The sequence below is a fragment of the Hypanus sabinus genome, chromosome 5 (genome assembly GCF_030144855.1).
Source record: "Hypanus sabinus isolate sHypSab1 chromosome 5, sHypSab1.hap1, whole genome shotgun sequence".
NCBI classification, from domain to species: domain Eukaryota; kingdom Metazoa; phylum Chordata; class Chondrichthyes; order Myliobatiformes; family Dasyatidae; genus Hypanus; species Hypanus sabinus.
Window position 1 is genome coordinate 14052785 of NC_082710.1, and position 26382 is coordinate 14079166.

Genomic DNA, 26382 nt, shown 5'->3' on the forward strand with positions numbered 1-26382 from the left:
ATTCAATAAGGTTTGTCAAACATGACCTTCCACGCACAAATCCATGCTGGCTACTTCTAATCAGATCCCGTCTATCCAGATAATTATAAATACTATCTCTAAGAATACTTTCCATTAATTTACCCACCACTGATGTCAAACTGACAGGTCTATAATTGCTAGGCTTACTTCTAGAACACTTTTTAAACAATGGAACCACATGAGCAATACGCCAATCCTCTGGCACAATCCCCGTTTCTAATGACATATTAAAGATCTCCGTCAGAGCTCCTGCTATTTCTACACAAACTTCCCTCAAGGTCCTGGGGAATATCCTGTTAAGACCCGGAGATTTATCCACTTTTAAATTTCTTAAAAGCGCCAGTACCTCCACCTCTTTAATTGTCATAGGTTCCATAACTTCCTTACTTGTTTCCCACACCTTAGACAATTCAATATCCTTCTTCTTAGTGAATACCGAAGAGAAGAAATCATTCAAAATCTCTCCCATCTCCTTCGGTTCCACACATAGCTGACCACTCTGATTCTCTAAGGGGCCAATTTTATCCCTCACTATCCTCTTGCTTTTAATATAACTGTAGAAACCTTTCGGATTTACTTTCACCTTATTTGCCAAACCAACCTCGTATCTTCTTTTAGCTTTTCTAATCTCTTTCTTAAGATTCCTTTTACATTCTTTATATTCCTCGAGCAATTCCTTTACTCCATGCTGCCTATATCTATTGTAGACATCCCTCTTTTTCTGAACCAAATTTCTAATATCCCTTGAAAACCATGGTGCTCTCAAACCTTTAACCTTTCCTTTCACCCTAACAGGAACATAAAGATTCTGTACCCTCATAATTTCACCCTTAAATGACCTCCATTTCTCTATTACATCCTTCCCATAAAACAACTTGACCCAATCCACTCTCTCTAAATCCCTTCGTATCCCCTCAAAGTTAGCCTTTCTCCAATCAAAAATCTCAACTCTAGGTCCAGTCCTGTCCTTCTCCATAATTATATTGAAGCTAATGCTATTGTGATCACTGGACCCGAAGTGCTCCCCAACACATACATCTGTCAGCTGACCTATCGCATTCCCTAACAGGAGATCCAACACTGCCCCATCTCTAGTCGGTACTTCTATGTATTGTTGCAAAAAACTATCCTGCACACATTTCACAAACTCTAAACCATCCAGCCCTTTTACAGAATGAGCTTCCCAGTCTACGTGTGGAAAATTAAAATCTCCCACAATCACCACCTTGTGTTTACTACAAATATCTGCTATCTCCTTACACATTTGCTCTTCCAACTCACGCGCCCCATTAGGTGGCCTATAATACACTCCTATCAGTGTTACTGCACCTTTCCCATTCTTCAATTCCACCCAAATGGCCTCCCTAGAGTATTAATTATGAGTAATTAATACAGAAAACCAGATAGTTTTTCCTTGCCTGCTTCTGCATCTTGTGATTTATATTGAAACTGTTACCTTTTCTACTTTATAGTAGACCATTAGAGCCTCAAAAAGTGATTGTACCCTGTACATGGGAAACTGAATGTTAAAGCTTAATTCTTTGCAGGTTTTTGTGTTAAACATTCGACTTTTGACATTAAACCATTGGGAGGACATTTTTGTAAGAATTCTTTTAAAGTTATAATCTCCATTGCTAGCTGATCAACAGAGAACCTACTGCATCTTTTTTCTGGTACAGTGCCTGAACACAGGACTAGATTATGCAGTCACTAGCGTGAATCAAGAAGAAAGATGCCCATAAAGATCAAGAATCCTTTTGGTGTGAGTGCCTCCTTTACAATGGGGAATTCTCAATACCCTGTAACAGCAATGTCAACAGACAAGCTGGGCAGTAATCATAAAGCTAACCAAACATAAAATATTTTGAACGGTTTACAGAATGCAAAATGAAGTAGAAGTAATAAAATTTGGATTTTAAAATATGAATGTTGAGCAAAAAACCCTCACATAAAATTAGTGTTTATCAAATAGGTTAAGTAAAAATTATAACACCATGCAATTAAGAAAAACACTTTATGCAACAGGAATTATTTGAAATGTTGATAAAATCACTTCTCTTTGGAAGTTATGCTGCAGAAGGGTCAACGCTGCATTCCTTGTGGGAATAAGGAGTTACTGACATAAGGATGTAATGGCTGCAGTTACTCATTCACCATGAATGTGGCTGGTTAGTAAATGTTAACGATATATTTTTCCCAGAAGTAAAATCCATGTTCATCCTCATCCTGCATTCACTTCTTGTCCACAGGAGTATTTTAAAAAGTATTAGTCTTCAAGAGTAGGAAACGTTGATGCTTGTCTCTCCTCCATAAACATACAAATATGAAAACTAGCACTCAAGCCTATCCAGTAAATGAGCACACACAATGATTTGAGTTTTGGACTTTATGACAAGGCTCAGTAACATACTGCCTTGACTAATCCAATTAATAAGTTATCACAATACTATATATTGGTCCAGTGGTATGAGCAGGTTCTCAGGCCAACTATAGCACAATCAGTATGTGAAAACTGGAGATAGTATTTGTGTTATTTGTCAATAACTTTGCAGATTCATCTCTGTGAATATTATTCCAAGCTTCAGCAAATAAAATGGTACCTTGCATAAGAACTACAAAAAAAAATCAAAATCTCAAGATCCACTGAACTGAGTCATCCACTGCACTTGAGAGGCGTGCGTGAAAGAAGGTACATCTGAAATGCAAATCAAACATCTATTACTTTTGATATCCTACCAGCATGTTCAGGACAAATGTGTCAACTTCAGAAACAAGGGTGTTATTCAAATCAAGTGCACTAACATAACGAATCAGTCTGCTGAATTCTGAAGGCTACTGTCAGAGCACCTTGGTGAAAATATCTCTCCATTGCTCACTACAAAGGGTTTTGTTAAATTGAAGAGTAGCTTTGATTTTTTGTCTCTCATTAACTAACATTCTCTATAAAAGGAAAACAATGATTCAAGCTTTTTGAAATAGTAAGTAATTGTGCTTCACAATATGAGAATATATTGAAAAAGTGGACCAACTGAGAGTTACTTAAATAGCTTACCTTTCTGGATGGTAGAATAACAGTCAGCACAAACACGGGCTTCTTTGTTTTCCAGATATTGAAGTTTACACTTTTGATAACAACAGGCAGCACAGAAAACCTAAGCGAGGGATCATAATGCTAATAAATAGCATAGTGGAAACAATATTATACTCATTATGCAGCTTTCAAGAAAGTGGTCTCCAATACAGCATTTTCAGCTTATAATAATGTATATAAAAGAAAGAGGTAGGAGGAGTTTAGAAGGTACAAAAACGATTCCAAAAATATATTATACTACGTAAAAGATATATACAAAACCAAATAATGAATTTTGAAAGTACAGCTTTTTATGAAAATAATCACAAATTAATTTCTGGCAGAATATAAATGTGACAACTGAGAAATATTTTTAAAATATTTAGACCAGCTGTGAAAGTGCAAAACCATTAAAATGAGGGACAATGTAGGATCAGCCACAAAATAGAAACACTAAGTATTTTTAATAGGGAGACATGATTAGAATTGATTTATTACAGTCAATTCTATAATAAATAGAATTACAGAATTCTATTTATAATTCTGTTATAAATTAATAGAATTTATAATTATGTTATAGAATTCTAGAGAATTCTATATGAGAATTCTATTATAGAATTCCAGTGGAGAGCGGCAGTGAGTGAGTGGGCCAGTGACGGTGTGGAACTTTGAGGCTTTGGCTCAAGAGGTTTTGGTGGGAAGAGGCAGAGGACGAGCTTGATCCCAGTAAGGCCTGGTAAGTTTCTTTAATTTATTTAATTAACTTAGGAGTTGGTAATGGAGGCAGTAGATAGGGCAGTCCAGTGTTCCGATTGTAGGATGTGGGAAGTCAGGGTCAGCACAATTGTCTCTCATGACTACACCTGCAAAAGGTGCATCCAGCTGCAGGTCCTGTCAAACTGAGGTAGGATACTGGAGCTGGAGCTGGATGAATTTCGCATCATTCGGGAGGCACAGGCAGTAATAGATCAGAGTTTCAGGGACCCCTAAAAATCAGGAGACAGGTAACTGGGTGACTGTCAGGAAAGGGAAGGGGAATAGACAGAAAGAGCAGAGCACCCCTGTGTCTGTTCCCATCAACAATAAGTATACTGTTTTGGATACTGTTGGTGGGGACGACCTACCTGGGACAAGCTGTAGTGGTCGCATCTCTGGCACCGAGACTGGACTCTCAGCTCAGAAAGGAAGGAGGGAAAAGAGGACAGCAGCAGTGATAGGAGATTCGATAGTTAGGGGGACAGATAAGAGGTTCTGTGAGAGAGATCAAGAATCCCGGATGGTCTGGTGTCTTCCCTGGTGCCAGGGTCCGTGATAGTTCTCGGTATTCTGAGGAAAGAGGGTGAGCAGCCAGATGTCATGGGGCCAATGACATAGATAGGAGTAGGGATGAGGTCCTGAAGAAGGAATATAGGGAGTTAGGAAAGAAGTTAAAAAGCAGGACCTCAAGGGTGGTAATCTCGGGATTGCTGCCTGTCCAACAAAACAAAGTGAGTATAAACAGGAAGTTATGGCAGATGAATGCGTGGCTGAAGAGTTGCTGCAGGGGGCAGGGGTTCAGATTTCTGGATCATTGTGATCTCTTCTAGGGAAGGTCTGACCTGTATAAATAGGACGGGCTGCACCTGAACTGGAAAGGGACCAATAGCCTGGCAGGCAGGTTTGCTAGAGCTGTTGGGGAGGGTTTATTCTAGTCTGGCAGGGGGGTGGGAATCAGAATATGAGTACAGAGATTAGGGTAGAAGGACAAGGGCATGATGCTATGTGTTCTGAGTTGGTGAAGAAGGACAGGCAGGCAACAAAACAGAAATGTAGCCAGTTAGATGGGTTGAAATGTGTCTATTTCAATGCTAGGAGCATTAGGAATAAAGGGAATGAACATAGAGCATGGATCAGTACGTGGAACTACGATGTTATGGCCATTACTGAAACTTGGCTGGAGGAAGGGCAGGATTGGCTGATGCAGGTACCAAGGTTTAGGTGTTTTAAAAGGAACAGGATGGGAGGTAAAAAAAAAAGGGAGGGGCAGAGAGTAGCATTACTGGTCAGGGATAGTATCACAGCTATAGAAAGGGAGGACACTGCAGAGGGAGTGTCCACTGAGTTGGTGTGGGTGTAAGTGAGAAATAGAAAGGGATCAATCACCGTGCTGGGAGTAGTCTATAGGCCCCCAAATGGCCCTTGGGACACCAAGGGGCAGATAGGCAGATTTTAGAACGGTGCAGGAAATACAGGGTTGTAGTTATGGGTGATTTCAACTTCCCTCATATTGACTGGCACCTCCTGACTGCAAGGGGGATAGATGGGGCTAAATTTGACAGATTGTTCAAGGATTCCTGACACAGTATGTGGACCGGCTGAGAGGAGAGGCCATACTGGATCTAGTTCTGGGTAATGAACCCGGTCAAGTGGCAGACCTTTTGGTGGAGGAGCATTTTGGTGAAAGTGACCACAACTCCCTTAGTTTTAGCATAGCTACGGAAAAGGATAAAAACAGAAAAGGATAAAAAATAGAAAAGTGCTTACCAGGGGAAGGGCTAACTATGAAGGGATGAGGCAGAAACTAGCAAGAGTAAATTGCAAACAGATGTTCAAGAGTGAAAGCACAGAAGTAATGTGGAGGAAGTTTAGGGACCTCTTGTGATGGGTTCAGGATAGGTTTGTCCCACTGAGAAAAGGAAAAAAATGGTAGGAAGAGGGAACCGTGGCTGATGAAACACGTGAGGCAACTCGTCGACAGACATACTTTATTGATCCCGAGGGAAATTGGGTTTTGTTACAATCAGAATAGTGTAGAAATATAGCAATATAAAACCATAACTAATTAAATAATAATAACTAAATTATGCCAGGTGGAAATTAGTCCAGGATCAGCCTATTGGCTCAGGGTGTCTAACACTCCGAGGGAAGATGTGTAAAGTTTGATGGCTACAGGCAGGAATGACTTCCTATGACGCTATGAAGCTTCCTATGTTGCATCTCGGTGGAATGAGTCTCTGGCTGAATGTACTCCTGTGCCTAACCAGTACATTATGGAGTGGATGGGAGACATTGTCCAAGATGGCATGCAACTTGGACAGCATCCTCTTTTCACACACCACCATCAGAGGAAGAAGGAAGCATATGTAAGATATAAGAAGCAGGAAGCAGGAGGGGCTCATGAGAAATATAGGGTAGCCAGAAAGGAGCTTAAAGAAAGGACTTAGGAGAGCTCAAGGGGGGCATGAGAAGACCTTGGCATGTAGGATTAAGGAGAACCCCAAGGCATTCTATGCGTATGTGAAGAACAGAAGGATAACAAGAACGAAGGTGGAGCCACTAAAGGATAAAGAAGGCAACACGTGCCTGGAGGCGGAGGAGGTTGGGGAGGTCCTAAATGAACACTTTGCTTCAGTACTCACAAGTAAAAAGGACTTTGATCAGGGTGAGGTCGAAATAGAACAAATCTGTGTGCTGGACAATGTGGAGATTAAGGAAGTAGTGGTGTTGGATCTTCTTAAAAACATCAAGATTGATAAGACCCGAGGGCCGGACGTAATATACCCCAGGTTGCTGTGGGAAGTGAGAGGAGATCGCAGGAGCAGTAGCTATGATCTCTTGAATCCTCTTTGGCTGCAGGGGAGGTGCCAGAGGATTGGAGGATGGCAAATGTAGTTCCCTTGTTTAAAAAAGGTAATATGGAGAATCCTGGGAACTATAGACCGGCAAGTCTTACGCTGGTGGTCTGCAAACTATTAGAAAGGATTCTTAAGGATAGGATCTACGAGCATTTGGAGAGGTACAGTCTACTCAAGGATAGTCAACATGGTTTTGTGAAGGGAAGCTCGTACCTCACAATCCTAATTGAGTTTTTTGAAGAGGTAACAAAAGAAATTGACGAGGGTAGGATGGTAGATGCGGTCTACATGGATTTTAGCAAAGCATTTGACAAGGCCCCCCACAACAAACTCATCCAGAAAGTCATGAGCCATGGGATAAGTGGAACCTTGGCTGTTTGGATAAAAAAAATGGCTTACAGGAAGAAAGCAGAGGGTAGTAGTGGAAGGAAATTATTCTGCCTGGAGGTCAGTGACTAATGGAGTGCTGCAAGGATCTGTCCTGAGACCCCTGCTCTTTGTGATTTTTATAAATGACCCAAGTTTGCGGATGGCATGAAGATTGGAGAAGTTGTGGATGGAGCTGTAGGTTGTCTAAGGTTATAAGAGGATATAGAGTTGGGCAGAAAAGTGACAGATGGAGTTCAATCCGGGTGAGTGTGAGGTGATGCATTTTGGAAGGACAAACCAGAAGGCTGAGTACAGGGTTAATGGTCGGTTATTTAAAGAGTGTGGATGAACAGAGGGAACTTGGGGTTCAAATTCATACATCGCTCAAGGTTGCTGCACAGGTTCATAGGATAGTTAAGAAGGCCTATGGGATGCTAGGCTTCATTAATAGGGGGACTGAGTTCAAGAGTAGAGAGGTCATGTTGCAACTCTACAATCTCTGCTGAGACCACACTTACAGAGTATTGTGTTCAGTTCTAGTCACCTCATTATAGGAAGGATGTGGAAGCTATGGAGAGGGTGCAGAGGAGATTTACCAGGATGTTGCCTGGATTGGAAAGCAAGTGTTATGAGGCAAGGTTAGCAGAGCTGGGACTTTTCTCTTTGGAGCGTAGACGAATGAGAGGGGACTTGATAGAGGTCTAAAAGATTACGAGAGGCATAGATAGGATGGATAGTCAGTACCTGTTTCCCAGGGCACAAATAGCAAACACCACAGGGCATATGCACAAAGTTAAGGGAGGGAAGTTTAGAGGAGACATCAGGGGTAAGTTTTTTTACAGGGTTGTGGGTGCCTGCAATGACTTGCCAGGGATGGTGGTAGAGGCTAAAGCATTAGGGGTATTTAAGAGCCTCTTGGACAGGTACATGGATGAAAGAAAAATAGAGGGTTATGGGGTAGTGTGGGTTTAGTACTTTTTTAAAGGAATATATGGGTCAGCACAACATTGAGGGCTGAAGGGTCTGTACTATGCTGTAGTATTCTAGTTCTAGTCACATGTAGCAAGATACAGCAAAAAGCTTGTCTTGAATAATGGTTATACAGATCAAATCATTACAGTGCATTCAGGTAGCATAAGGTGAAACAATAAAATGATAAAGCCAGTTACAAAGACAATGCAGTACAGGTAGACAATAAGGTGCAAGATCATAATGAGAGAGAATGGCAAGGTCAAAGTCCATCTTATCAGTCTAAGGAACTTTTCATTAGTCTAATAACAGGAGGGTAGAAACCATATTTGAGCGTAGTGTTAAGTGCTTTCAGATTTTCATATCTTTTGCCTGATGGAAAATGGAAGAGAGAGAATGTCCAGGGTGTGTGGGGTCTTTGATTATGTTTGCTATTTTACTGAGGAAGTGAGAAGTGTAAACAGAGTCTATGGAGAGGCTGGTTTCTGTCATGTACTGAGCTACTTCCACAATTCTCTGCAGCTTCTTGCGATTATGTGCAATACTAAGCCATGATGAATCTGGATAAGATGCTCTCTGTGATGATAAAAATTGGTAGAGGTGAACGGGGAAATGCCAAATTTCTTTAGCCTTCTTATATACAGTGCCTATAAAAAGTATTCAAACCACCCCCACCACCCCAAAAGTTTTCATGTTTTATTGTTTTACAGCATTGAATCATGGTGGATTTAATTTGGCATTTTTGATACTGATCAACAGAAAAACACTTCATGTCAAAGTGAAAACAGATCTCTACAAAGATCTAAATTAATTCCAAATACAGTCGGCCCTCCTTATCTGTGGGGCATTGGTTCCGGGTCCCCACGCGGATACCAAAAAACATGGATGCTCAAGTCTCTTATTTAACCTGTCACAGTGCGGGTGGACTTCAGGACCCAGGGGAGCTCTGAACCACCGCCCATGGCTGCTGCTGAATCCGCAGTGTTTCTGTTCCATTGACGGAAAACGATCACAATTTTAAATTAAATGGAAATAATAAAGCGATCAGAGAGAGGTGAAACGCCATCGATCATTGGAAAAGCATTAGGCTACAGTCGGTCAATGATTGGAACAATTTTAAAGGATAAAGTGAGATAATGGAGCATGTGAAAGGCCCTGCCCCAATGAAAGCTACAATTATTACTAAACAACGCAGTGGTTTAATTATTGAAATACATATGTTTCTTAAGTGTTTTATATGCTTAGAAAGGTAAAATCTATACTATATACCAAGACAAACGTTTGACTAACTGATGCTAAATAATACCAGATGTACCTGTTCCAACTTACATACAAATCCGACTTAAAGACTGCCTGTACTTTAAATCATCTCTAGATTACTTATTGTACTTAATACAATGTAAATGTTATGTAAATAGTTGTTATACTGTACTATTTAGGGAATAATGACAAGAAAAAATGTCTGTACATGCTCAAACGAGTGCTGGAGAGTGAACTTCTGGGTTTTCCCGATCTGTGGTTGGTTGAATCCGCGCATATGCAACCACGGATAAGGAGGGCTGACTGTATAAAACACAAAATAATTGATTGTATAACTATTCGCCCTCTTTGATATGGCACACAAAATCATCACTGGTGTAGCCAATTGCTTTTAGTTAAATGGAGATCTGTTTTTGGAGATCTGTGTGCAATCAAGGTGTTTCAACTGATTGTAGTAAAAATACACCTATATCTGGAAGGTCCATCTGCCAGTGAATCAGTATCCTGGCAAAAACTACACCATGAAGACAAAAGAACACTCCAAGCAACTCCGCAAAAGTTATTGAAAAGCACAAGTCAGGAGATGGATACCAGAAAATTCCCAAGTCAATGAATAGCACTTAGAGTACAATTAATCATCAAGAAATGAAAAGAATATGGCACAGCTGTAAATTTGCCTAGAGCAGGCTGTTCTCAAATACTGAGTGACCATGTAAGAAGGGGACTAGTGAGGGAAGCTATGAAGAGACTATGACAATTCTGGGAGAGTTACAAGCTTCAGTGGCTGAGATGGGAGAGACTACATACAACCACCTGGGTGATTTACCAGCTGCAGCTTTATGTGAGAGTGGTAAAAAGAAAGCCACTGTTGAAAAAAAACTCACATGAAATCACGGATAGAATTTCCCAGAATGCTTGTGGAAGACTCTGAAGTCAGCTGGAAGGTTCTGCGGTCTGGTGAAACCAAAACGGAGCTTTTTGGCCATCAGACTAAACGCCGTGTTTGGCATTAGCCAAACAGCATACAGTTGGCCCTCCTTATCTGTGGATTCCGCATCTGTGAATTCAACCAACCGCGAATCAGGAAAACCCGGAAGTGCTCTTCCAGCACTTGTTATTTGAGCATGTACAGACATATTTTTCTTGTCATTATTCCCTAAACAATGCAGTGTAACAACTATTTTACATAGCATTTATGTTGTATTAGGTATTATAAGTAATCAAGAGATGATTTAAAGTATACAGGAGGATGTGCATGGGTTATCGTAGATCAGAATCGAAAAAATCGGAAAGACTAAGTAATTTGGAACAGGTACATCCAGTATTATTTAGCATCAGTTAGTCAAACGTTTGTCTTAGTATATAGTATATATTTTACCTTTCTATGCATATAAAACACTTAAGAATGTATGTTTCAGCACCAGGCTCCAGAGCCAGTAACAGACCACTTTCGAGTGCGCTCTCCATCCGTGCTGGGTTGATGTGGAGGATCAAAAACTCAAAACCCAAAAACCCAATAAGTAAACCACTGTGTTGCTTAGTAATAATTGTAGCTTTCATCGCGGCAGGACCTTTCTCACTTTATCCTTCAAAATTGTTCCGATCGTTGACCGATATAGCCTAATGCTCTTACAATGACCGATGGCGTTTCACCTTTTTCCGATCGCTTTATTATTTCCACTTTATTTTCAATTGTGATCGTGATTATTTTCATGAACAGAAACACTGCGGATTCAGAGCTCCGCCGCTGAGTCCTAATGTCCACTGTACTGAGACAGGTTAAATAGGGTCTGGGGTTCTGCTGGGTTCTAAGGTCCACCACATTGAAACAGGTTGAATAAGGGACTTGAGCATCTGTGGTTTTTGGTATCCGCAAGGGGTCCCGGAACCAATCCCTTGCAGATACGGAGGGCCGACTATACATCAAAAACACACCATCCCTACCATGAAGCATGGTGGTGGCTGTATCATGCTGTGGGGATGCTTCACTGCAGCAGGCCCTGGAAGGCTGATGCAGGTAGAGTGTAAAATTAATGCAGCAAAATACAGGGAAATCCTGGAGGAAAATCTGATGCAGTCTGCAAGAGAACTATGATTTGGGAGAAGATTTGTTTTCCAGCAAGACAATGACCTAAGCATAAAGCTAAAGCTACACAGGAATAGCTTAAAAGCAACAAAATTAATGTCCTGGACTGGCCAAATCAGATTAGGATTCATTCCAATTGAGAATTCGTGGCTGGACCTGAAAAGGGCTGTTCACTCATGATCCCTATGAAATCTGACAGAGCTCGAGCAGTCTTATAAAGGAGAATGGGGGAAAATTGCATTGTCCTGATGAGCAAAGCTGATAGAGACCTATCCACACAGACATAAGGCTGTAATTGCTGCCAAAGGAGCATTTACTAAATACCAAACTGAAGGGGTGAATAATTATGCAATTATTTTGTTTAATAATTGTAATAAATTTAGACCAATTTGTAGAAATTCGTTTTCACTTTGACACAAAAATCTTTTCTGTTGATCAGAAAAAGCCAAATTAAATCCACTGTGATTCAATGTTGTAAAACAATAAATTATTCACAAGATCTTGAGCCTCCACGAAAATCCAACATGCAGATGTGGTGGGTGATTAGGAAAGCAAAAATATTTTTGATTCTGTTGCCAAAGGATTTGAGTACAAGAATAAAGCAACACACACAAAATGCTGGAGGAACTCAGCAGGCCAGGCAGCATCTATGGTAAAAAGTACAGTTGAGACCCTTCTGCTGGTCTCTTTTTTGTGATTTGCAGGGATGCCTACCCTAAAGAAGTTTAAATCTTCCTTTTGACAGGAATTCAGTGAAACCCACTCTCACTGCTCCTCCCATGATCTTTGCTGCTCTCCACTGTTCTGCTGAAGATTCTCCGCCCAAAACATCGACTGTACTTTTTCTATAGGTGCTACCTGGCCTGTTGAGTTCCTCCAGCATTTTGTATGTGTTGCTTAGATTTCCAACATCTGCAGATTTTCTCTTGTTTGTGACAAGAAGAAAGATGCCTTCCTACAATTATTGGCTATGTACAATTCTGGTCCCCATACTAAAAAAAAAGATATACTTGCTGTACAGTTTTGTATCAAAAATTCACCAGACTGGTCCTAAGATGCAGATCTAATCTCCAGAATTTAGAATAATAAGTGGGTAACTTTGTTGAAATAAATCAGGAAAGGAGGACGTTTTCTCTTGACAAAAGTCTGAAACTAGAGTTCACAATATGAAAGTAAGGAACAACCACTTAGGGCTAAGGTGAAGATCGTTTGGAATTCTCCATCCTGCTCTCCAGAGATCCACATGGATCACTGACTGTATTGAAAACAGCTCTAGTTTTTAAACAAATCCACAGACAGATGTGTATAAGATGCTAAGAGGCATATATCGAGTAGACAGCCGGCAGCTTTTTCCCAGGGTGGAAATGGTTAATAGAAGGCCTAATTTTAAAGTGATTGGAGGCAAGTCTGATGTGGGGGGGGAGAGGTTATTGTCAGAGGTTGGATTTTTCTTTACACAGAAAGTGAGTGGTAAGTGTGTAGAACACACTGCACCGGTGAGGAGTAGTGGCAAACATTTTAGGGACACTTAACAGGCTCTCAGTTAGGCACATACATGATGGGGAAATGGACAGTTATGTGGGAGGGAAGGGTTAAGTTAATCCTGGATCAGGCTAAAAGGTCAGCATAACATTATGGGCCAAAGGCCTGTATTGCTGCTGTTCTATATTCTAGTTTCTATTGGGGGACCTGCAGGAGATGAGGTCTGATTGTGTTTAATGCAAGAATGAATAACTATTCCTATTTTGATCTCATATGTAAGTTGTGACAATACTTACTCTTCCACATGCTCTGCAGTGATGCCGCCGCTTGGTGAAAGTGAACTTAGCGTGGCAACGTGCACAGTTTGGAGCTTCACAATCCGGTATCCATTGTGGCTGGTTCTGTCCAAGTACAGCTGCTTCTTTGCTAGACGGTTCAACAGCACAAGTACTTTCTTCTGCACTTCTGCTATCATCGCATATGATGGAATCATATGACGGTCCAAATACTTGGGTCCCATCTTCTGTACCACTAAAGTTATATGTAGAGCTTGAAATGGATGCAGCTTGGTCTGATTCAGAAACAGTGCCTTTTGTATCAACATACGTTTTACACTGATCACCAACAACCTCAACATTATCATTTATCGAGTTGTTTTGATCTTGTTTTGGTATTACTTTTGCTTGAGGATTGAAGAGTTTGGGTCTAGCTCCTCCAAAATTAATTTGATTATTAAGGGTATCATTAACTACCCGAGTGTTGTCAGTGGAGGACACTGGATGGCTATCTTTGATTGGCTTATAAGTTACCTCAACCTGCATATCCTGTATAGGATGATGTACTGAAGCACTTTCTGTTGTAGGTGGAATGCTTTGTATATCTGCCATCAAAGACTCTTTGTCATGATCAACTAGTCCAAGAGTTTCTCTCTCCTGGGGATCAGGATTCAATTCAGCCACAATAGCTTCAGAAACATTCGGAAAATCATGTGTCTTGGGCAGATCTGTTTGGCCTGCATGATGAGGTTCTGGAAAACTATTAGCCAAAGGATCTTCTTTCAAATTACAGTTTTCATTTTGCTCCATTAAGAATGCATCAAGCTCAGCATCACTAACCAAAACATCATCCGTATCATATCCATCCTCATGGATGTCTTCAAATGAAATCTCAGCCGCAAATCCTTTGCAAGTCAACACTGCTTCTGCATCACTTGTATAGTTCTGTATTTCTTCAGATGGTTTTACCGCAGCTTCTGTGATAGCATCCGATGTTGCCAAAGTTCTGTTCCGTTGATTCCACTCTATATTGGAGCAATTTTCATCGTTCTCATCAATATTCTCTTCACCTTCAGAACATATGTGTTTCTCTAAAGATTTATCACTATTATGCTCAAAATTCTGTTTGGCATTGTCCACTAGAGATACTTCTTCATTGCATGGTTCAGAGTCTAACTCATCAGAGTTCATAACTAAGCACTTAGCCAAGTCACAGTCTACACTCATTTTATGCTCATTCTGAGCTGGTTTGTGCTCTAAATCCTGCTCTGGATCTACTGAGTTTATCGTGGAATCTGCTCCAGAATACAGATTCAAAGAAGAATTAGCACAGCTGATAGAACTACATGGGTGGTCAACCTTATTAACATGTTTTGTTGAGGAAACACTACACGTATATCTGACTTTTAAAGATTCCTTTTCAACTTCTAGTCCAGTTTCCACATCACCTAACTCACACAATGCCACAGTTCTGACACTGTTCAAATCTGCACCCAGAGACAATTTTACATTGTCAGACGGCTCCTGTACTTTGCAATCATTGAATGTAACTGCATCTTCAGTTGCCAAACAGATTTCTTTGCTTTGCTGTGAAACAACAGAGATCTCTTCTCTTTGTTCACACTGGGACAATTTATCAAGATTGTCTTCTTCTTTCAGAGATTCGTCTTGTTTAAGCACATCAGAATTCTCAGGTTGGATTGAAGTTTCCTGGTTCCTTACTCCTCCATTAAAATGTCCTGAATTCTGTGGCTCATTTTCTGTAGCATTGTGAAAAGGAATGTCCAGCTCTAACAAGCTCAAGAGTCCAAAACTGCCTTCACCTGAACATTCAAATTTTCCAGCATGAACTGGTGGTGAGGGCTGGTTAAAATCAATCAGCAGTGAGCCACTGGCCTGGTCTTCAGTCAATTTAATTTCATCATCAACCTCTTGATCATTTGTTTCATGTGTCACACTTTCAGTGTCACTAATTAAGTCACAGATGGGTCTACTACCTCTACCATTATTAAGCTGTTCTGTGCAATCAGATGTTCTATTATCAACAGTAGATAGCAAGTCCAGTCCTGTAAGAGTATTTTGAGATTGTTGTAAGGGCTCTTTAGCATCAACATTACTTGGCAACAGTGAATCAACCCCAACTGCGGCAGTCTGAGCATTGGCTTCAGGCAAGTCTGCGGAGTACTTTGAGTGACGAGGTGGATAATCTGCAGATATGGTCCTTCCTCCAGGGGTTCTGCAAAAAGCGCTTTCATCTAAAGAGAGCAAAATGTTTAATGTGGAAAATGAAAAAATCTGCAAATGCTGGAAATCCAAGCAATACACACAAGATTCTGGAGGAACTTAGGAAGCCAGGCAGCATACATGGAAAAGAGTACAGTCCATATTTCATGCTGAGACCATTCAGCAGGACTGGAGAAAAAAGATTAGGAGTAGATTTAAAAGATGAGGGAAGGGGAGGGAGAAACACAATGTGATAGGTGAAACTGGGAGGGGGAGGGGTGGTAAAGAGCTGGGAAGTTGATTTGTGAAAGAGATACAGGGCTGGAGAAGGAGAAATCTAATAGGAGAGAAGGCCATGGAAGACAGAAAAGGGGAGAAGAACACCAGAGGAAGGCAATGGGCAGGCAAGGAGATAAGGTGAGAGAGGAAAAAGGCAAGGCAGAATGGTGAAGGAGAGGACATTACCAGAAGTTTAAGAAGTCGATGTTCCTGCCATCAAGTTGGAAGCTACCCAGGCAGAATATAAGGTGTTGTTCCTCCAACCCGAGTGTGGCCTCATCACGACAGTAGAGGGGGCCATGGATTAATATATCAAAATGGGAATGGGAAGTGGAATTAAAATGGGTGGCCACTGGGAGATCCCGCTTCTTCTAGCGGAGGGATTATAAGTGCTCGGCAATCTATGTTGTGTCTCACCAATATGCAGGAGGCCACACCAAGAGCACTGGATACAGTATATGACCCCAACAGGCTCAAAGGTGCATGATGTTAGACTCCAGATTCTATGAAATCCATTAACAACAGAATGGAATTTTACAGAACATGCATGGTGAAATGTGGTACAGCAGTACTGATTACTGATATCCTAATTAGGCACAATTTCACAGAGATAGCTGAACTGCCCAGGATAATAATTACTGAATTCAACTGCCAAATGCTAGAAGTACTTTTGTTTGAAGAAGAGACTGCAGAATACAGACCACTCCCAGTTTTCATCTTGTGAAAATACATAAACAGGGAGCTATGGCGAATCCTTGATTTTTGTAGGGAGTAGCAGCTCTCATGAATGGTGAGAGAAGTCTGAAGCTAGTCAGTTAGTTAAATCAAAAGCAAACTGTGCTTGGTTTGACAACCTGACACTTCGAAAATCATTCACCCGATGGCCATTGCCACCAGATGAAAGGAACAGGTGCTCAAAAGAAGGTTTTTTTTTAAAGCTGTTTATTTCACGGGCTCCCTAATACTAATCTGATCAACAAGGCACAAATTCTGATGGACCTGTGATTGAAGTACACCTCCACATATGTTCTTTGCCCTTCACTGAAGACAATCAAACCTTTGTATTAAGAGAATGTTCACTAATACAAGATCTATCATTAATTGCTGTGCAGTTAAGAAAAAATAGCTAGGCTTACTATTAAAAATCAAATGTGGTGGTAGTAACAGCCTAACAAAGTTAAGGTTTCCATGTTACACTGTGTATGTGTATATATATATATACATATATAAAAACACACAAATACACACAGTGGCATCCAGAAGCTTGGGCACCCCTGGTCAAAATTTCTGTTACTGTGAATAGCTGAGTAAAAGATGACCTGATTTCCAAAAGGCATAAAGTTAAAGATGACATTTCTTTAATATTTTAAGCAAGATTACTTTTTTATTTCCATCTTTTAGTTTCAAAATAACAAAAAAGGAAAAAGGCCCGAAGCAAAAATTTGGTCACCCTGCATGATCAATACTTAGTAACACCCCCTTTGGCAAGTATCACAGCTTGTAAACGCCTTCTGCAGCTAGCTAAGAGTCTTTCAATTCTTGGTTGGGGGATTTTCGCCCATTCTTCCTTGCAAAAGGCTTCTAGTTCTGTGAGATTCTTGCGCCATCTTCCATGCACTGCTCTCTTGAGGTCTATCCACAGATTTTTGATGATGTTCAGGTTGGGGGACTGTGTGGGCCATGGCAAAACCTTCAGCTTGTGCCTCTTGAGGTAGTCCATTGTGGATTTTGAGGTGTGTTTAGGGTCATTATCCTGTTGTAAAAGCCATCCTCTTTTCACCTTCAGCTCTTTTTACAGGCGGTGTGATGTCTGCTTCCAGAATTTGCTGGTGTTTAATTGAATTAATTCTTCCCTCTACCAGTGAAATGTTCCCCGTGCCACTGGCTGCAACACAAGCTCAAAGCATGACTGATCCACCCCTATGGACAAGGGAGAGCCAGTGGATGCAGTGTACCTGGACTTCCAGAAAGCTTTTGATAAAGTCCCACATAGGAGATTAGTGGGCAAAATTAGGGCACATGGTATTGGGGGCAGAGTACTGATATGGATTGAAAATTGGCTGGCTGACAGGAAACAAAGAGTAGTGATTAATGGGTCCCTTTCGGAATGGCAGGCTGTGACCAGTGGGATACCGCAAGATTCGGTGCTGGGACCACAGCTGTTTATAATATACATTAATGATTTAGATGAAGGGATTAAAAGTAACATTAGCAAATTTGCTGATGACACAAAGCTGGGTGGCAGTGTGAAATGTCAGGAGGATGTTATAAGAATGCAGGGTGACTTGGACAGGTTGGGTGAGTGGGCAAATGTATGGCAGATGCAGTTTAATGTGGATAAATGTGAGGTTATCCACTTTGGTGGCAAGAACAAGGAGGCAGATAACTATCTAAATGGAGTCAAGTTAGGAAAAGGGGAAGTACAACGAGATCTAGGTGTTCTTGTACATCAGTCAATGGAAGTAAGTATGCAGGTACAACAGTCAGTGAAGAAAGCTAATGGCATGCTGGCTTTTATAACAAGAAGAATTGAGTATAGGAGTAAAGAGGTCCTTCTGCAGCTGTACAGGGCCCTGGTGAGACCCCACCTGGAGTATTGTGTGCAGTTTTGGTCTCCAAATTTGAGGAAGGACATTCTTGCTATTGAGGGAGTGCAGCGTAGGTTCACAAGGTTAATTCCTGGAATGGCAGGACTGTCATATGTTGAAAGATTGGAGCGACTGGGCTAGTATACACTGGAATTTAGAAGGATGAGAGGGGATCTGATTGAAACATATAAGATTATTAAGGGATTGGACACACTGGAGGCAGGAAGCATGTTCCTGCTGATGGGTGAGTCCAGAACTAGAGGCCACAGTTTAAGAATACGGGGTAGGCCATTTAGAACAGAGATGCGGAAAAACTTTTTCACCCAGAGAGTGGTGGATATGTGGAATGCTCTGCCCCAGAAGGCAGTGGAGGCCAAGTCTCTGGATGCATTCAAGAAAGAGTTAGATAGAGCTCTTATAGATAGTGGGGTCAAGGGATATGGGGAGAGGGCAGGAACGGGGTACTGATTGTGTATGATCAGCCATGATCACAGTGAATGGCGGTGCTGGCTAGAAGGGCTGAATGGCCTACTCCTGCACCTACTGTCTATTGTCTATGCTTAACAGTTGGAGAGGTGTTCTTTTCATGAAATTCTGTAGCCCTTTTTCTCCAAACATACCTTTGCTCATTGCGGCCAAAAAGTTCTATTTTAACTTCATCAGTCCACAGGACTTGTTTCCAAACTGCATCAGGCTTGTTTAGATGCTCCTTTGCAAACTTCTGATGCTGAATTTTGTGGTGAGGATGCAGGAAAGTTTTTCTTCTGATGACTCTTCCATGAAGGTCATATTTGTGCAGATGTTGCTGCACAGTAGAACAGTGCACCACCACTCCAGAGTCTGCTAAATCTTCCTGAAGGTCTTTTGCAGTCAAACGGGGGTTTTGATTTGCCTTTCTAGCAATCCTACGAGCAGCTCTCTCAGAAAGTTTTCTTGGTCTTCCAGACCTCAACTTGACCTCCACCATTCCTGTTAACTGCCATTTCTTAACTACATTACGAACCGAGGAAACAGCTACCTAAAAATGCTATCTTCTTATAGCCTTCTCCTGCTTTGTGGGCATCATTTATCTTAATTTTCAGAGTGCTAGACAGCTGCTTAGAGGAGCCCATGGCTACTGATTGGTGGGACAAGGTTTGAGGAGTCAGGGTATTTATAAAGCTTTGAAATTTGCATCACTTGGCCTTTGCTAACAACGACTGTGAACAAGCCATAGCCCTAACAAGCTAATTGAGGTCTGAGAACTTGGTAAAAGTTATCTGAGAGTTCAAATCTCTTGGGATGCCCAAACCTTTGCATGGTGCTCCTTTCCGTTTTTTCACTCTAAAATTGCACAAAACAAAAATAATACACTAATCTGCTTAAAATGTTAAAAAGAATGTTTCATCTTTAACTTTGACTTCTGGAGATCAGTTCACTTTCTACTCACTTAACTATTCACAGTAACAGAAAATTTGACCAAGGGTACCCAAACTTTTGCATGCCACTATATGTATGTATATGTGTGTGTATATATATTCATACATATACACACACACACACAGTATACATAATGGTATATTAAGCAACAAGCAAGCATTGTTTAGAATTGAAATGAATAAAAGGAAAAATTCCACTCGTGAACAAAATAGCTTCAACTGACCTGGATTTTGCTCAAATTCATCCAGTAGCTTGTCCAGGTCACAAACAGCTGATTTAAAGTAGCTGTCCATTTTGAGAACTTCTAAACAAAGCAACAAGCCTTCTGGACCTGGGAAAATTAAGAAGGTAGACTCTGTATATAATTATATCAATTTATTCAGTGATGATTCAGGTAAAAAAGTTACCAGATATTTTATCCTCATTGTACTTACACCATTCTCTATACGGTTACGTACAAATAATATGGACATGTACAATTTACTGATATTTTCCTTAATAACTAGTATGTATGCAGGAAGCAACTCAAATCGTTTAAAGAAATTAGACCATTTCATAACACCATAATTTCTACCAAGATACCTACAAGCAAACCATTAGGGGACCACAACTGAAGACGAAAGATGCTCGTGAGAACAGTCAATAATTAACTAATTTTTTGAACAAATATAGCAGCAGACAACATTAATTAGTGTGAATGCTAAAGGACAGTATTGAAGAAACTTAAAAAGCAAAAAGCTGGAATTTAAAAAACAGTTAAGTAAAACTGCAACTGAAAATTAAGTAACAAATAATGTGCAAAACCAGTAATTAATCTAAACAATCTAATGCTGAACAGCTGAGGGCATGGACAACATTCTTTTCTCAAAGGTGAGACAAGGAGTGTACAGAGTACTAAAATGAGAAAAATGACGAATAGAGGAAGTCAAGAATAATTCCAAGAATGACGTATGAGGAGCATTTGATGGGTCTGGGCCTGTACTTGCTGGAGCTTAGAAGAATTGGGGGGAGGGGCTCACATGGAAACCTAATGAATATTGAAAGCCCTAGATAGAGTGGATGTGGAGAGGTTGTTTTCTCTAATGGGGTAAGTATAAGACCAGAGGGCACAGCCTCAGAATAGAAGGATGTCTACTTAGAACAGAGGCATATTTAAGGCAGAGGTTGATAAGACTCCTGATTGGTCAGGGCACAAAGGGATACGGGGAGAAAGCAGGAGATTAGGGTTGAGAGGAATATTGGATCAGCCATGGTTAAATGGCAGAGCAGACTTTATGGGCCAAATGGCCTAATTCTGCTCCTATATCTTATAGTATCCCTTCATGCCCTGACCAATCAAGAATCTATCAACTTCTACCCTAAATACACAGCTGTAAGAAAAAGTTTGCGATCCCTAGTTTTCTGTATTAATTACTCATAAAATGTGGTCTGATTTTCATCTGAGTCGCAATAGTAGAGCAACACAATCTGCATAAACTAATAACACACAAACAATTGTACTTTTCCTATCTTTGTTTAATCATTCACAGTCAATAGTGTCTACCTGCACCCCTGGCAGGGCATTCAGTCCATTCACTACTTGTGTAAAAAAAACTTAATTCTGACATCCCCCTATACTTTCCTCCAATCACCTTAAAACCCCTCATATTAGCAAGGTCCACCCCAGGAAAGGTCAGTGGCTGTCCACTATGCCTCTTATCATCAAGATAAAGTTAAAGATGATAGGATGCAGAAGTAGGCTGAGAAGTGGCAGATGGAGTTCAACCCGGAGAAGTGTGAGGTGGTACATTTTGAAAGGACAAACTCCAAGTCAGAGTATAAAGTAAATGGCAGGATACTTGGTAGTGTGGAGGAGCAGAGGGATCAGGGGGTACATGTCCACAGATCCCTGGAAGTTGCCTCACAGGTAGATAGGGTAGCTAAGAAAGCTTATGGGGTGTTAGCTTTCATAAGTCGAGGGATAGAGTTTAAGAGATGCGGTGTAATGATGCAGCTCTATAAAACTTTAGTTAGGCCACATTTGGAGTACTGTGTCCAGTTCTGGTTGCCTCAGTATAGGAAGGATGTGGAACCATTAGAAAGGGAACAAAGGAGATTTACCAGGATGCTGCCTGGGTTAGAGAGTATGGATTATCATCAGAGATTAAGGGAGCTAGGGCTTTACTCTTTGGAGAGGAGGAGGATGAGAGGAGATATGATAGAGGTGTACAAGATATTAAGAGGAATAGACAGAGTGGACAGCCAGCGCGTCTTCCCCAGGGCACCACTGCTCAGTACAAGAGGACATGACTTTAAGGTAAGGGGAGGGAAGTTCAGGGGGGATATTAGAGGAAGGTTTTTCACTCAGAGAGTGGTTCGTGCATGGAATGCACTGCCTGAGTCAGTGGCGGAGGCATATACACTAGTGAAGTTTAAGAGACTACTAGACAGGTATATGGAGGAATTTAAGGTAGGGGGTTATATGGGAGGCAGGGTTTGAGGGTGGACACAACATTGTGGGCCGAAGGGCCTGTACTGTTCTATGTTAAAGTCTGTCCCGAGCCTTATAGGCTCATCAGGCCGGTGCTAAACAACGTGTGAAGCAACATGGTGTGAAGCAACTGAGAGTACAAGGCTCACCCCCCCCCCCCACCCCCCAGATAGGATCTATTGCGAGGTTAACCCCCAGTACCCATTTTTAGCTGTGTGGACTGGAGCAGTATGTAGTTAAGTGCCTTACTCAAAGACACACGCTGCCTCGGCTGGGGCTCAAACTCACGATCTTCAGATTGCTAGTCCAACGCCTTAACCACTTGGCCATGTGCCACACTAGATTCAAATCAAGTGTTTTCTATTTTCTCAATGGCTTATGATGATGTTTCAAACCTAGACAGTTATGATATCCTGCCCAATACTTATCCTTCAACCAACAATGGGAAGAGTTCAATCATAACGACTATGCAGTTTGTGAGATCTTCACGTGTGCAAGTTAACAGTTTAACATCAATAGCTACATTTCACAAACACATCAATGGATTTGAAATGCTTTCAGAGAAGCTAAGTTGTGAATGTTTTCCCCCACACTTGCCAACAGAACAAACCATAAAGCAGTTAAAGGTTTTGTGCTCTTAATCCCTACTAATAATCAAGATTCTGGCCAATCAATAATAATTCCACCAAGTACTGCAGGTGTACTTAGCCCAGGTATTTAAACAAAGAGAGTACCACGGAAAGGAGGGTTTATAGAATTTGACTTCAATATTCTTTTGCTTGGTGAGTTTCCACTTCTTAGTTTTATCTCAAGGGGTGAAATTGCAATTCAGACTACTAATTAACAGATTCAAGCTTGTGACTAAACAACATCTACAGGGTGAAGACGTGAAGATAGTTACTACAGAGTGAACTGCACAACAACAAATTCTGCAAATCACCAAGACATTTCTCACAATCAGAAAATAATTAGTGGCTCCATCAACTATGTTTCAGGTCAAGACACTTAATGAGGATGAAAGGTCAACTGCTTAATCCTCTCCGTAGATGCTGCCTGACCTGCTGAGTTCCTCCAGCATTTTGTGTTGTGTTGCTCTGGATTCCAGCATCTGTAGAATCTCATGTTTGAGTGGCTTCAATATCCAAATTTGTTACATCTCCATAAATTTATGGTTTAACTCTCATCTGGATAATTTTGCCCAATTCTGGAGATTACATTCTGGAAAATTTTCAGAAACCAAAAGCGGTTTATTGAATTTTTCACTTCACATTTATTCTTTTTTTTAAACCTTCTATATCTGATGTAGTTTTTAAAGATCGGAATAGAATGGGTATTAAATGTTTCCATGATTTGTTTGTTGGGTGATAGTCTCTCTTCATTTGAACAACTGTCAGTTTAGTATACCGAGAACTCACTTTTTTTGATATTTACAGATTAGAGACTTTTTGCTTTCTCAAGTACATACATTTCCTAAAAGTCCAGATAAAATTTTACTTGATATAATTTTTAATTTGAAACACTTCTAAAATGCATCTATATCTAATATTTATGGTATGTTGTTGGGAATGAGAAATATTCCTTTAGATAAAATTAAAAATCTTTGGGAACAAGATTTACAGATTTCACTTTCTGAGGACACTTGGAATGAAATTTTTAAATTGGTTAATACCTCATCATATGTGCCCGTCACTCCCTTCTACAATTTAAAGTGGTTCATAGAGCCCACATGTCTAAAGATAAGTTGTCTCGTTTTTATTCGGATCTATCTCCCTATTGTGATCGATGTAATAATGGAGAAGCTTCACTAATCCATATGTTTCTGACTTATCCGAGTCTTGAAAAATATTGGAAGTATTTCAAACTTCTTTGGTACTTGTTAAAGTAAATTTTAAACCTAATCCTTTGACTGCCTTATTTGGTATTGTTGGAGGAAATGATACTATTTTGGAGACACGATTTGCATATTTTGGCCTTTATTTCTCTTATAGCCAGGAGGGCATTGTTGCTTAAGTGGAAGGATGCCACTCTGCCTATTCATTGGTTACATGATGTTATGTCTTGCTTAAATTTAGAGAAGATTCGCTGTTCAATTTCTGAACCTAAACAAGATTTTTTAACATTGTGGGGACCTTTTCTGAAATACTTGCAAAATTTTTGATTTGCTATTAAGATATTGGCTAATAATATGTTTTACTATATGTTAAGGATTTTTTCTTTTTTTTTTAACCAAACACCTGTTTTTTGTTTCTGGTCATGGGTTTAGAATTTTTGAATAATTATTTCTTTTCAATTTTATGTTTAAATTTAATCTATATGGATATGGAACTGTGATTTCAATATATTGTAATCAATATATATTATATATCATATATTCATCTTACTGTACCCTGCATTCTTTTATGTAAGAAATTAATAAAAATATTGAAAAAGAAAGAAACCAAAAGCAAGATTGATTGGATAATTCTTTCAAAGTGTGCCAAAGTCCCATGGACTAACCAGCCACCTCCTACCCTCCTGTAGCTGTTTGCCCATCGAAGTAAAGCATATATCTAACTTTACATATAGATACCAAAGATCAAAGCCTTAAGGTCAATTCATTTTCCAGAACTCATACCCAATGACCAAAGCCTGGAGGTCCAGAGGCCTGTCTTGGAGTTGGAGGACTGTCTGCGTGTGGGTGAGATTGAGGAAAGATGGTTGCTTTATTGTTGTTTTGTGGTATTCTATGTTGTTCTGTCGCTCACTGTTGTTGTCATAAACTGTGTGGCAACACGCTTGCGGGCTACTCCCGACACATCCTTAGATATTTTGGTTGTTAACACAAACAATTCACTTCACTGCATGTTACAAAGTACACGCAATAAGATATCAAAGAACATTCTCATACCTGGTCTCCAAGTGAAGTCTCTCAGCCCCAAGTTTCAACATCTGCCTTGTGACACACTTGCATTATCACTGGAAATCTCAAATAAATAGCTAACAAGGTCTTGACCAAAGTGTTGAAATAATGGAATTCAAAGGAGACTGTTGCCAAGTCTTCAAAAACTGTATTAATTATCTGCATGAAAAATTTCAGAATTCCTGAGGATACAAGAAGATGGCACGGATTTATCAGGGGAACTGGCTATATTTTGGATGTCATTTAATACTGAAAACAATTGTGTAATGCTTTATCAAAGTGTCCATGGCAAACTCTGTACATCACCTGGTGGATGAGGAACAATATCAGCTTCCAAAAATATGAGTACAAAACTCTCAATTATCTCTCAAGTAGGAGATTTTTTTTTTAATTTTCGGAGATGCTAAGTCTCAGCAAGCGCGTTTTATTCATATTCTTACTGCTCTCTTAGGGAGATGTAAAAGTTTTCCAAGTAAGAATGGGGAAGAGGCGGTTATCCCTAATATTCTAAAGAAATTGTCCAGTCAGTAATCATATTAACGCTCCTGTTTGTAAGAACCTGCTCCATTTTCGATATTTCAAAAGTGTACCATTGGCAGCAGAATATTTTGGAGTGCCCCATCGACGGGGGTGGGAAGGGATGAGGATGGGAGACACTTATCCGAGTCACGGACGCGGGTATTGCCAAGGGGGGCGGGACTGTGCCGACAGAGGAAGGGGGCAGGTTACCGGGGCTCCACAATGACTTCTGCGGGAGCGACCGGGAGAAAACAACCGTAGACTCCGACCTGACGTCGCAGCTCGGCCTGTGGAGACGCCTATGACCCGGGGCCTGGCACAGACTTGCGCACCTAAGGCCACAGACCTGCTGATTTGACTGTAGCCGCTGCTCACTGGGCGCGGAGAGGATCGGTAACCAGAAACTGATAAGTACCCGCGCCGTGGCCCCGCTCCGAAGCCGGTCACCGAACGGAAGTCGTCGCAGCCCCGCCGCCCACACTCACCGAGTCCCGGGCCGGACCATGCGCATGCGCGCTCCCAGCTGACCCCCGAGGGAGGGAGGGGCGGTAACTATGGAGACCGGGCCGGGCTGGGAACACGTTTGCTTCTCCCCGACACTGCCATGGTTTGATTAATTATGGTCACGTGTACCGAGGTACAGTAAAGAGCTTGTTTTGCATACTGTCCCTACAGATCACATCAATGCACTGAGGTAGAGCAAGGTGAAACAGTAAAAGATTTGCAATTGGTGTATTATTGTCCCTCTTATGATAGGTACAGTGCAAAGCTTCTCTTGCTTACTGTTCACATAGATACTTTATAGTGCATTAAGGTAGACCGAAACAATAACAGAATTG

General features: G+C 40.8%; 1 protein-coding gene across 4 annotated transcripts in view; it reads right to left on the bottom strand.

Moving 5' to 3' along the window:
• Positions 1–26132, bottom strand: part of zfyve16 (zinc finger, FYVE domain containing 16) — an 85832-nt gene extending 59700 nt beyond the window's left edge. For 2 of the 4 annotated variants that reach the window (XM_059969403.1, XM_059969400.1), the window contains exons 1-5: positions 25959–26044; positions 25013–25206; positions 19879–19986; positions 13168–15401; positions 3074–3173 (exon numbers count right to left, since the gene is read on the bottom strand). In XM_059969403.1, coding sequence (XP_059825386.1) covers positions 3074–3173; positions 13168–15401; positions 19879–19948 — 2404 coding nt within the window. In that variant the 5' untranslated portion in view covers positions 19949–19986; positions 25013–25206; positions 25959–26044. Of the gene's footprint in view, positions 1–3073; positions 3174–13167; positions 15402–19878; positions 19987–25012; positions 25207–25889 lie in introns of all 4 variants that reach the window. The other 2 variants (XM_059969402.1, XM_059969401.1) reach the window with 2 other exon arrangements.
• Positions 26133–26382: the final 250 nt, after the last annotated feature.